The following is a 12,810-nucleotide window of genomic DNA, read 5'->3' as shown; positions in this document are numbered from 1 at the left end:
CCCCGCTTCCTACGCCCATGGTTGCTGATGTTCTCTTTCACACTGCTTTGTGTCAAATGATCCAAATCCTTGAAAGACCTGTTCCTCCCTCACATGTGGTGGAGCTGCACCAAGAACCACCGAAGTGAAAGGCAAGAAAATCCCTGATGAAGACATGAGTGCAACTTCTTTCTTTGTGAAATGTAAACAAAAATAGAGCAGAGTCAGATTTTAGTGGTTGTAGGATTTCTCTTTTGTTCGTAAAAGACCAGGAGCAATGCAAAACTGGTTAATCTAGTTCTGGACTGTAATACTGCTTCATCAAAAGATAACTTCATGTTGGCACCTTGGAGAAAACCATGTCTGAAACCAATTGTTTTACTGCCAGAAATAAACAAGCATAACATTCGATGCATTTTGTTTATGGACTCCGTTTCACTCGTCTCTTCTTTTCATATTTTCCCCCCTTCAGGCCCCAGAGGTGAAGCCCTGCAACATGGCCAGTCGGGAACCCTGCCGCGCTTCTTGGAGGAGCCCGTCGATGCCTACATCATCAAGAGCAACCCCATCAAGCTCAGGTGTCAGGCCCGGCCCGCGCTCCAAATCTTCTTCAAGTGCAACGGTGAATGGGTCCACCAGAGCCAGCACATGTCCCAAGAGCACACTGACGTCGTGACAGGTACTTTAACCTTAATGAACACATGACGCGTGTGTCAAGGACAAGCAAGGCAGCCATGTAGGAATTGGCTAGTTGATGCATAGTCTCCAAAATGAAAAAAGCGTGACGCTGTCCTTTATTTGGCGTTTCATTTGTGGGGAATGTAAGAGCAAAACATGGCCAAGAGCTTGCAGGGTTAAATTAATTTGCTGTGCATTTGGAAGCACCACTGTGTGCTGCAGGTCGGTCTCTACTGTTCACATCCTCTTTGAGCAGTTCTCTGTGAAACCTCTGCAAGTGCTTCACAGTATCCCTACATGTCTGATGTTAAATCCACCAATAAGGGACATGAGTCACCCAGCAGACTCACACTGAAGTAAACAACCCATAGGCAAGCAGTGGGGTCTGCACCCCGCTCGGTCATATACAGTATAATGCACTTTCATGCTCATTCCCAACCGCTGAATGACTTTGATAAATATTGTCCTCTATGGCCATCTCAGGCTTTGCCTTCACTTTCAAGCCCACCTAACCTGTTCTTCTCCATTTGCACGTCTGTACCTGTTCCACTTGTACTGTCTTTTTTTAAATAGCACATAATGTGTGTGTCAGAGCCTCTTGGTGTGCCGAGGCTTGAATGTAGTTCCTTGCAAGTCACTTTAGATAAAAGCATCTGCTAACTGAATGAATGCAAATTTCAGGTTGTTATCCTGCAAAAAGGAGTTAAAAAAAGAAGAAGCAGCCAGAAGGGCTTTGTAATTTTCAGCAGATTTTTTTATTTGGATTTTAGATTAGGACTCTTTGAATGTTGATTTCTACCTCTTTCTTCTGTTTCTGCCTTGCACCCGAACTGATGAATAATGTATGGAGAAGACCAAGAATGAGCCCAGGGCTTTGTCTAAGGTTAGGAGGAAATTGTGAGGAAGTTTATCATATCACCTTTTTTGTGTTGTTTTCCTCTAAAACCAATCTGAGAACACGGATTTTGGCATGCGGAACAAAAGTTGGTAATAACATCGTAACGTTCTGGCATTCATGTAAAGTCACGCCTTTGTAAATATACGATGATGACATTTTCAGTTGTTAACCTTTTCCGATGTGGTCTCCTGACAATGCATCCGTCTGTTCACGAAATAGTTTTCCCAACACACCAGGTGTCACAATTCATCTAAACTAAAGTGACGTTTGAGCCAACTTGTTTAGTTTTAGCATGAGACTTTGAACTCTATATGGTTCCTGTAAGTGATGAAACTTGCTGAAATGCTGCTGCTGCTGTTGTTGTTGTCTTAACTTCAAGTGAATCCATTAAAACCACAAGGAAAATGGTTCCTCTTCGAGTCCTTGGACTGTTTTTGTTGCATCATCCCAAAGAGGGAGGGGGATGGGTGAAAGAAACCTCTCATGTTTATACATCAAACTAAAAAAAAAATAAACATTTCCCAACAAAGCATTAAGCTGTATTTGTGTCTTTCCATGTGATAAGTTAGATGAGGTACAGTAAAGTTCCTTTTTAAAAAATCCAGTTTGACAGTAGTTTGTTGTTTGGTCCTTTGGTATGCTTACATGAAAAGAATACTAAATTCTTTTCATGTAAGAATTTGGTATTCATACGACTTGAACTTTCTCACATTTTCACATATTACACCCAACGTGTTTTCTCGTGATTTTTTGTGACAGAGAATAGTACACAGTTGTGAAAAGGAGGAAAACTTCTGCACCTTCAATGTTTATTCAAGTGGAAATCTGAAAAGGTTTGCATGTGTTTGTAGGCAGCCCCGGTTGACGCTTTGAAAAACACGATTTCTCTCAGAAACTACATCTTGTAAATAGGTCATTTGTTGTTTTTGCAATAAAAGGTCCCAATCAGCCCAAATATCAAAGGGTAAATAAGAGTTTGGGTTTTAGGAGATTGAGGTTGTTTTCCTGCTGAAACGTGAAACTCAGATCTGATCCTTCTGTTCTCACAGTATGATGCTGCCACTGCCATGTTTCACCATGGAGATGGACTGTCCAGTTTTGTGCCTCCACATGTTTTTTTTTATACTGGCCACCAGATCCTTCTTGTTTAGATTTGTAGCTTTACTAAAAATGTTCAGCTTGAGTTTGAGGACAGAACTTTCTTCCACCCGTTTTACTGTGCTCTCTACATGGCTTTTGGCAAACTGTGAACTCGGCTTATTGTGGCTAACTCGCAACTATAAGGCTTTATTCTTGCCACTGTTGCGTAAAAAGCACATTTATGGAGTTCACTACCGATAGTTTTACCGTTTACAGATTCCCTCACCTGATACTTCCTGTGTTTTTCAGAGTTGCCTCTTGTTTTCTTCTGATCAATACCCTCATTGCCCAGCCTGTGAATTTAGTTGTTAGTTGCCATGTATTGGCAGGTTGTGTGTCTAGGCCTGTCGTAATAAGCTATAGCTCAATTAATTCCGTTATAAATTAAAACAAGCTTGATCATTTCCATTTGCATGATTGTTTTTATTTTATCTTTTTTTATCATCTCCAACTATTTCAAAGTCCGGATGACAAAATGCTTCAGTCTGACTCATTGGAATCAACCAGCCCCTTTTATGAAGGGACATTTTATTTTCAGAGACATCACTTTCCATTTTATTTGGTGGTTTCGTTCATTTGTTTGGGATTTTTAAAATGTCTTCCGGTTTCAATGTTAAATGTTCCATAGAAATTAAAGTTTATTGATCTTTGAGAGGCTGTATTCTCATATCCATTACTAATATATCACTTAAGCAGTCTCAAAACAACATTATCATTTATTGCAGTAACTTCTGGGAAAACTTATTGTCCCACAAACTCTTTTATCGTGACAGGCCTTTTTCTGCTATGCTGTTTCTGTTTTAGGATATTTGATTGAACTATGCTGCATGAGATGCTTAAAGCTTAACATATTGTTTATAAGATAACCCTGCTTTAACCCTCTCTACAACATTATCCCTGCCCTGACTTGTTGGTTCTTTGCTCATTGTGGTGTTTTTGTTATCATGTTCTCAAACCAACTACAGCACTGAATTTATATATGAATTTAAGGTTAAAAAGAAGCTGAACCTATGCAGCACTTTACATGTATTTGTTAAGGATTTTGAAAGCTGTTCTTTGTGCCCAAGTTGAGGTTTAAACTATAAAACTACAACAAACTAAAGTGCACTGACTTGATGAAACAAACAGCGGAAAAGCTGAAGGAGTTCGGATACTTTCATGAGGCGTTACAAGGCCTTTTGGAGACTCGTTTATTTATGTTTTCAGTTTTGATGTCCACTCAGGATTACCTCCGTTTTTTTTGCACCACTTTCTTTGCTGCCATTATTTGTGCAACAGTGTTAATGGTTCACTTAAAACCCAGCGCCGAGCAATAGCTCCCACCAGACTTAACAATGGACCTCCGCAGTTTTACTGCCTATAGTGTTGTTTCATAGCTTCACTTCCATCTGGCTCCATGTCGACATTCATACGGTTTCCTCTGGGAGAGATGCAGGAAGGGGAAAGCGGCTGTGCAGGAGTGTATCTCATAACCTAACAAGCTCTGCTGGGATCTGGACTTTGTCAGGATGTATCCCTTTAGCCGCAGCACGCAGGAGAATTGAGCAGGATAGATTTCAAATTAATGTATTTTTTATCAGTCCTTAGTACATGCGAGTGTTAGTGAAAAAAAAATCAGATTTTGTCAAAGAAATTAAGTTCATGAGCTGTTCCCAGCAAGTGCTCAAGGCTGTTTTCTGTCACTTTAAGACGAGCTGAAAGGGTAAAAAAGTGCTAAAGAGGGGCGGCTCTTGCAAAGTTCAAATTTAAACCCTACATCCTGTGCAGAGGCAGTCTGTAGCGTTGTAAATTATTTTACCAGTGGAGGCGATTGCATATTTCTTACATGCGAGCTGAATGCATTTTAAGATCGTTGCTCTATCTTCATGATTTGATTAAAGCAGCTCAATTAAAATGTGTATTTTGAGAAGTAATAACTGAAAATCGATGTCGCATCCATACTTCGCTTTCACTATGTCTTCCCTATATGCACTCTGAGTCTCTGTAGGAGATCATCATGCATGGAAACATTTCATCTCCTCACACAGTATCTTGTATCCTCTGTGAAACTGTCTGAATGTTTAGAAATGCCTTTGAAATGCCAACCTGCTAACAGATGAAGTTAACAGCAGAATTACAACGTTTCATTTTCAGGAAGTGTTCAATAGTACAGCTGAAAAACTGTAATTTTAGACTCGTCTTGGCAGAGGATTTCACACTAAGGTGGGAAGATGTGATCACATAACTAAATACATAACAAATCATAAACACAGTATTTTTTATTATCAAAAATACTACTACTAATAATAATAATAATAATATATGGTGGGATAGTTTTTTTTAATACTATGTGTTTTTTTTTATCATTAATAGACAAAAAAATAAAAGCAGAAACCCTAACCAGCCTGTATTGTAAGTAAGTAAGATCAGAGCTTCTTCAAAAGGAGAGGCGGACTAGAACAGAGAGTACCGATGGCTAAGAGGAAGGGGGAGAAAAAAAACAGCTGTTCTTTCAATATTTTATTTTTTGAAATTATTTGCCAGGACCTCTCCAGAAGTCTCGACTATCTTTAGATGCATGAAGGAGCGAGTTGATTCAAAGCTCGAGATCTCACATAGAAACTACCCCCAGACACTAGGGAGGGAGCCTGTCTTTCAGAGTCTGGCTGTTTCATATTATAAAAGACCCGACATCAAACTCCGTCTGTCAGTCCCTCCTTCTCCTTTACACTGTTAGTCTGTCTACTCCCAGTGAATCAGAGTGAGATACAGCAATATGAATAAAACAATCACAACTCTAATACAATCTAGAGAAAAAAAAAATAACAATGAAATGGTATCTACCACAGTGTGATAATGATGAAACATCTTTAATTCTTATTTCAAGACTACCCCAAATATTGGTTGTGATTATACCACACTAAAAATGTAATGTTGTGTTTGATCTATTTTATATTAAGCTAATGAAATGCTACATTTTGTCTTGAGTTTGTTAACATGATCATCACTACTTGTTAACGGTCGTCTTGGCCTACATAACTTCCTCCTCATCCTGTTACATAAAGCGTTCTTTGATCTTGCTCAGCTTTAATGTAAGTGGTTCTTTATTAGCTCATTGTCTCTGTTATGTAAACAGTGAGAAAGCAGTGGAAGAGTTTGAGAGAGTTTATGAGAGTGTATGCGCCATTGTATTTTTGGATACAAAGCTCAGAGATTTAATTTTTCAGCTCTTTATCTTTGGATATTTTTTTTAACATATATGTTGCTGGTTGTTGAGTTAGTGAAATTAAATTTGCATTTCCATATTAAAACTGACTAACATCACTACATGAGCAGCTATTCGACTAGTCCGTTTAAGAGATGTGTCCCAACACTCGGCACTAGAACCAGAAAGACACGAGAAAAAAAAAAAATCCAGGATTTATTGAGACAATACCTGTCAGCAAATTTTGAGCGTGACCATGACTGTGATCGGTTCAACAGCTCACTGATGTGTTGTGTTTCGGCCCCTTTTTTTCTGGCTGTTGGTGCTTCTTTATGACGGGCCTGAAGGAGCAGGTTCTGGCCTGCTAACAGGATGCAGGCTCACATTATTGCTCTCTTTTTCGAGAGCCGTAACAAACCAGACATAGCAGCACGAAATATGGTGTGAAAAACTGAAAGTAAACAATGCTGATGCGATAAATGTATACAAAATATAACAATTAGATGAGGGTGTATAGTCAAATTGTTAAAAGGTGGATGAAAATCAAGCTAACCATACCAGTTGCTTTGCAATTTATTGCACCTAGTCTTTTACATTGGAGACAAAACATTTTATGCTAAATAAAAATTACATTGTTTACTTAAAAAGTGGTCAAGAAATATGTCCTTTATCCTGTTCTCCTGTTTGCATACAAACATCTTTTACACACCATGAAAGTCCCCGACACCTCTTCTTTGAAATATTTATCCATTAGTGCAGAATTAATAACTTGAACTGTTTCATATTTGGTCACATTACAACAATGGTTTTTATAAGGATCTTTATGATATGTTCCATATTTTACCCCAAAATACAGTCCACTGTAACCAACCTGTAAATAGTCGATGTAGCTATTTAGTTATCTATCTATTTCACTAGCTATCTAGCTAGCTAGCTAGCTAGATATATATATATATATATATACTGTGCTGATGACAGGAAGTGGAATCAGATGTTTCACAATCTCATCTAAAATCAGTTGCAAGAAAAAAAGGAAATTGTTCAAACAATAGTGTATGAAAGGACTTCACTGCTGTTGTCCACTTGAATTATGACTGAAGAATATCATTTTAATTGGGTAAAAAGAAAAACAATCCTGTGATTGTTTTTTTTCTCCTTCATTAAATCACTTCACACAGAGACGGGCTCCAAAATAAACACAAAGTGCTCTTGAGGTGTAACAGAGGAATATCTGAAAAGTCTTTCTGCATTATACCTCAAAGGATTCTGTAAAGAATGAAATGTTCCCGCATTGATTCCAATATCACTTGATTTTTAAGAACACTAGAGATGGCCAATCCTTGACAGCCCACACTTGGATGGTACTGCACACTCAAACAGCACTCTTCCTTTTCCAAGTAGAAAATGGCTTAAAATCAGAGAACTTTCTTTGTATATTATTAAAAAAAAAAAAAACACAAAGAACAAGTAAAAATTAGTGTCCACGCCACAGGAAATGAACATAAGTGTAGCTTCTGTTTTAGGTATATGTTTGTCAGTAGTTGAAGTACTTTTTTACTTGAGTAAAATGAATTAATTGCTTGGAAATGGCAGATAAATTCCCTAAAAACATATATAGAACATGGTAGTAATAAAATGCACATTAGAAAAGCAAATAAAAGTTACACTGGATTCCTCACACAACCAAATATTCATTTTGGGCAGGCCTCCAGTAGCCAGCAGGTTAGCTAAGCAACCTTTAAATGCCAGCAGAGAAAAAAAAACTGAAAGTACAGCTGGATATTCTCTGGAGAACGTCTCCAGTAAGCTTCAAGGAGTCCCAAAACTCGCTTTATGTCTGCATCATGCTGGCTGAGAAAGCAGAGTTTGTGTTTTTCTTTGTTGTCTTAATCAATTTGCTAATATACCCTTTCTTTGTTGACCTCAATCCCTTTTACATTTTTCTTCTCATTACATTTTGGCAGAAATGTCTCTTTAAATTTGAATTTTAGCCCAGATGCCAAACTATCTCAAGCGTGCTTTTGGCCTTAATGGGGATTATTGAGCATTTCTGAGTTTTGTTTTGTTTGTCTTTTTTTTTTTTTTTTTTTTGTATTTTCCACAACCTGTGTCAACTTGCAGAGCATTATGAGCCTCTGGTGTGAAAATAAACGCCCTTTGTCCACTGAAACACAACTTGTTCCTCATCCAGCTTCGTCTGTATTAGGCTGTGGAGCAGCTATAGATCAGTACAAGCTATTATAGTGTGGCTCAGTTGGTGGAATGGCCCCAGGGTTCTGGAGTGAGCAGGAGGCTGTAGTTATTAAAGCAGCAACCTGTGAATTAAATGGAGACAGACAAAACAACAGATGCCTTAACACTGTTTGACCAGAGGGTTTAAGGCAGAGGACAAAAACCATGGATATCCAAAGGCCGCAAGGGAGACATATGGAGCTTTACCATTATATGTTGTGTAGGTTTTTTCCCCCCCTTTCAGAACACAGTGAGAAAAATACAAAGACATGTTGTGAAAAGGATATATATGACCATCTGATGTTGAAATACAGAGTATATAGTGGACATAAAGGATGTACACTGCAGGTTTCTGCTACGTAAATATGTGAAACAGTGATAAATCATTTCTACACTTCTTCCATGTTTAGTGTGAAATATTCTGCACAATTCCACTAAAACAGGAAAAATATTTAATCACATAAATCATTTCATAAACGTGCACACGCGCTAGTTCAGTGACTCATCACGGTCTCATTACATCACGTATTTTACACTTTTTTTTAGATCCACTGTGCAAAGCCGACATTGATTGTTTACATAATGTTTTTCAGCCCATATAATATGTGTTGCAGATTAATAAGATGTTTCACACCTGTAAGCTAATCTGCTGTGACTTAATCCCTATGCCTCAGCTTTGCATGAACAGGAAGTGTCAACATGGTGTGACTCTTGGTTTCTTAAAATCTGTTGGATTTTAAGAAACATGTCGTCTTTTGACATTTTTTTACATTACAAAAGCTTTTGGTCTCCAGATCATTTCAATGTGAATGAAATTGATCTTGCCCTGTGCTGGAATGGTGACCAGTCTGAGGTATTCGCCACTTCTTTGCCAATGTCTGCAGCAGGTAAACACCAGCTCCAGTGGACGATGAAAAGATAGACGGATAGAATCTACCTTAATTGAAAAAAACAAATTCAAAGTAAACCTCGTGCTCTCAATAACTTGTTCTGTGTAAACCATATCTATTTAAAGAGGCACACTGCAGTGCATGTAACTCAACTCGCACCACTTCTGACAAAGCAATCACTGCTGCAACGTTAGAGGCTGACTGTACCGCCTTCTCCTGACTCGTGCTTCCTGTATTTCATGCATAGACTCTGGAATATGTTGCTCTCAGCAGAAAGCTAGCTGACTGAAAATGATTGCCATGTAATTTGTTTCATGATATACCATTGGTTAAATCTTTGGTAAACTAGCTAAAAATGTAATATGAATATAACCCAATTAACTTTTCATTTAAAAAGACTGTTTTTATTTGGATGTATTAACATCATGCAGTCATTGTATCTGATCCTTTTCAAAATTTCAATCCTTTACTTTTACTTTTTGAACTTTTACTTCAAAAAGTAAACGTTGGTCTCAATGCATTAGATAAGCATGAGTACGAAATAGGTTGCAGAGATCCTAAGATCTTCCAGGCCTCACTTCCAGGGGGATGCAGTTTGCTCCTAATCCAACATTAAAAAAAGGATTAGAAATTTTAAAAATGAGGGATCTTCAAAAAAATTTGCAAGTGCCACTGAACTCCCGCCAGTGTTGCACAGCCTTCAGGAGCTCAGGGTGGATTCTCATCCTTTCTTTGACTTTGACGCCGCTAAGTTGTTTAAGTACCTCAGTTCCACTGAGAAGTCGGTCCCCATAAATTTCCTGTGTGATCCTCTGTGTGATTTCATTACAGAGTCATCAGCTCGGCTACTCACCACCTCATCTAACTCATCACTGGATGGTTATCTCTTGACAGCTCAACTTCATGGTTTAGCCAAATGTCTGGCATAGAAAGTTGCAATTTGATGAAATGATTCCACAGCCTGGCATTTAATACGATGACTGGTGCCAATGACCAAAAATAACAGACAAAATCATCTTAAAAAAGTCAGTTTTTGAATACAATAATCTCATTTGTCCCTCACTTGTTCCTCCCAGAGAATATCAGTGTGTCAACATCACGGTAACAGGGAAATGAAAACACACAAATACACACTAAATATAAGTAATAATAGTGGAAATAAAAATAATTGGACAATCGAATCAAAGCCACACACAAAGGAAAGGAAAAACAATCTGACTCTTATCTTGTTTACTGTTTTGCAAAATAGGGAAGTGACACTTTTATTGTTTGAATGTTTCTGAATCGCTACTTGATTGCCTTCAGCGTATTGGTTTTGCTCTCAATAAAACGATAAAAATGTCGCTAAAACCAAGGATTTGATTGTGTTTTTTTCTGCTCTTTATTAAAAAGCACCATAGCTGATACTGAATAGTTTTGCTAGCATAAGTGTTGAGTTTGAAATACCCTACAGCAAACGTATCCAAATTAGTGTCATCACCCATAAAGCAAAGTACCGTAGCAAAGCGGATTTCTCAGCCTGTTCACTTTTAAAATGTCCCGAACTTAAATAACCTTCTGATAGTCAAAGGAGGAGGAAACAATTCAGAGACTATGTTGCATTGGCACTTTATTCTTCCTTCATCCATTTCATATCCATAAATAAACAACTGCGTGCCGGCTTATTTTTCTTTAAAGTTAAGTATTTTCTTGAATAATAAAACTAGGCAATGGGCTGCATTTGGGATGGTTTTTGTCACTGCAGCCTCGCAGAAAAAAATTCCCTTTATCTTAAATGTCAGACGGGAGTCTTTTTGCATGGAGTTTGCATGTTCTCTCTGTGCATGTGTGAGATTCTCTCCAGGTACTCCAGCTTTCCCCCACATTACAAAATAATTTTTATGTTAGCTGACCTGAACTGGTGTCATCCAGCCTTACAAGAATAAGCAGGTATAGACAATGGACAAAAGCATGTACTGCATATTATATTGTGGCATCTTCGTTCCGCTGAGCCATACGGCATGGGTCAATGCGCTTCGGTACATTTTTTTGTTTGAGTTGTAAAATGTCTCCCATACAGCAAATTCTTACCACAACTTTCCTGAGTTCCCTTGAACTGTAGGTTCATGGGATGATGGTACGCTATGGTTATGGTGGAGCTACTGTCGTCACACAAAACAGTTCGTTTACTGGGGAGAGAAAAACTACATTTATTACGACCACAACGAGGCATACTAGCGCGTCACGTTTCTTGATCCACTAGTATGACGCTACGTTAGCTATTTGGGTTTAACCCTGCCTGCCCTGTGAGAGGCTAATTGGTAATGCTAACACTCCTTAAAACACTCGACCACAAAATAGCATACCAAACCGCATTGACCCATGTCGTACCGCTCAGTGGCAAAAGAGGCATTAATGGTCCATTTGATTCTTGTGAAATATGACAGAATAGGCTCTGCAATTAACCCCAAATAACTCTAACCACAGTACAAAATGTACCTTTGGTGGCTATGAACCGAGGCTTAGGTGGCATGAAATACCCCGTGGCTGATGGCGATGGCTCTATTATGTGCCTGTTAAAGTCAGGTATCAAACGTTTAAAGTTACACGACTCTAAAGGGGTAAACTGTCCAAAACACACACACAGGAAGTCCATTGTCCATTGAGGCAAGTGTAATCTTTATGGATAAAAGATAGGGAGCTACGGGTAATCCTACCTCTGATTCCCGTGTTTCCACCAGGTCGACACCAAAGCCAAATAGTTTCTAAAACTTTTTATGGAGCAGTTTTAACTGGCTTTCAGAAATGTTTTGATTCTTGAGAAAATGATCTATTCCACCTTTCTTGGATTGAAAAAAACCCCAAATGAGAAAGTTTAAGCCTACAAAAAAAAAAAAAGTTACCAGTTTCGGTGCATAAAGGGTAGCTGTTCGCCTGCAGGTTGGGAAAACCCCACTGATCTAAGTTGATGTGGATCTGTTTTAGCCCTGTTAATAACTGTTTCACCACCTCACAGCTCTGCTACTCTAAGCCACTCAATCCACTGAAAGCTCAACAGATCTCAAGTTAGCTAGATGTTAAACACACACACACACAAACACCAGTGGTTAGATTTTTTTTTTTATTATTATTTATTCCCCACCGTTGGACTAAATCACGTGCCTGCATTTCACATTATAAGCGGGACCTTTGTATAAATCAGATATTGTAAAATAATACTAAAAGGTATTACTTGGATAATTAAAAAGTGAAGATCTAAACTAAGCTGCATGACAGCGGGCCGTGATGAAAACATTCAACTTTCCCAGAAACTCTCATTACTACTCCCATCTTTTTAAACAAATGTGGCGACCAGTGTGGCATTTTAAAACGGCTCAATAAGAGCAGAGCCAGGAGTTTGTTTTGCAAATACAACAACGCCGTCTGAATGGAGTGAGAGTTTATTGACGGGAAAATAATGAGCATCAACCAGTTACCACAGGCAGATGGTGTGACATTTAAAGGCAGATTATCGAACATGGCGAGCTAAACTTACGTCACTTCTTCTATCATATTGCAAAGATTTGTTTGAATCATCTAATTGTCTCTTCACTGCCATTGCGTTTTATTTTTGTTCAGAATTTATCTGCCCATTTAGGTCTCTTAAAGTTGAAAAACTGTTTTGTTTTGTTTTTATTATTATTATTATTATTTCTTTACAGATTGGAGTTTTCATAAATATGGAGTGAAAACAACTCACAGGTGCAGTTTTAGGACAGGAGGAAACACAAACGTCCAAATCTCGGCCAGGTCTTTATTGTATTGTTTGGCAATTGGTTTTGAATTGATCC

General features: G+C 38.3%; 1 protein-coding gene across 2 annotated transcripts in view; it reads left to right on the top strand.

The window, feature by feature from the left end:
* The window catches only part of unc5da (unc-5 netrin receptor Da), a 226,422-nt gene that overhangs the window by 130,043 nt on the left and 83,569 nt on the right, over positions 1 to 12,810 (top strand). For both annotated transcript variants that reach the window (XM_015045841.1, XM_015045840.1), the window contains exon 2: positions 452 to 658. In XM_015045841.1, coding sequence (XP_014901327.1) covers positions 452 to 658 — 207 coding nt within the window. The remainder of the gene's footprint in view (positions 1 to 451; positions 659 to 12,810) is intronic.

The sequence above is a fragment of the Poecilia latipinna genome, unplaced genomic scaffold, assembly GCF_001443285.1.
Source record: "Poecilia latipinna isolate Pla-1442-1.1 unplaced genomic scaffold, P_latipinna-1.0 Scaffold749, whole genome shotgun sequence".
Taxonomy (NCBI): Eukaryota; Metazoa; Chordata; class Actinopteri; order Cyprinodontiformes; family Poeciliidae; genus Poecilia; species Poecilia latipinna.
This window is presented reverse-complemented; position numbering and strand designations above follow the sequence as displayed.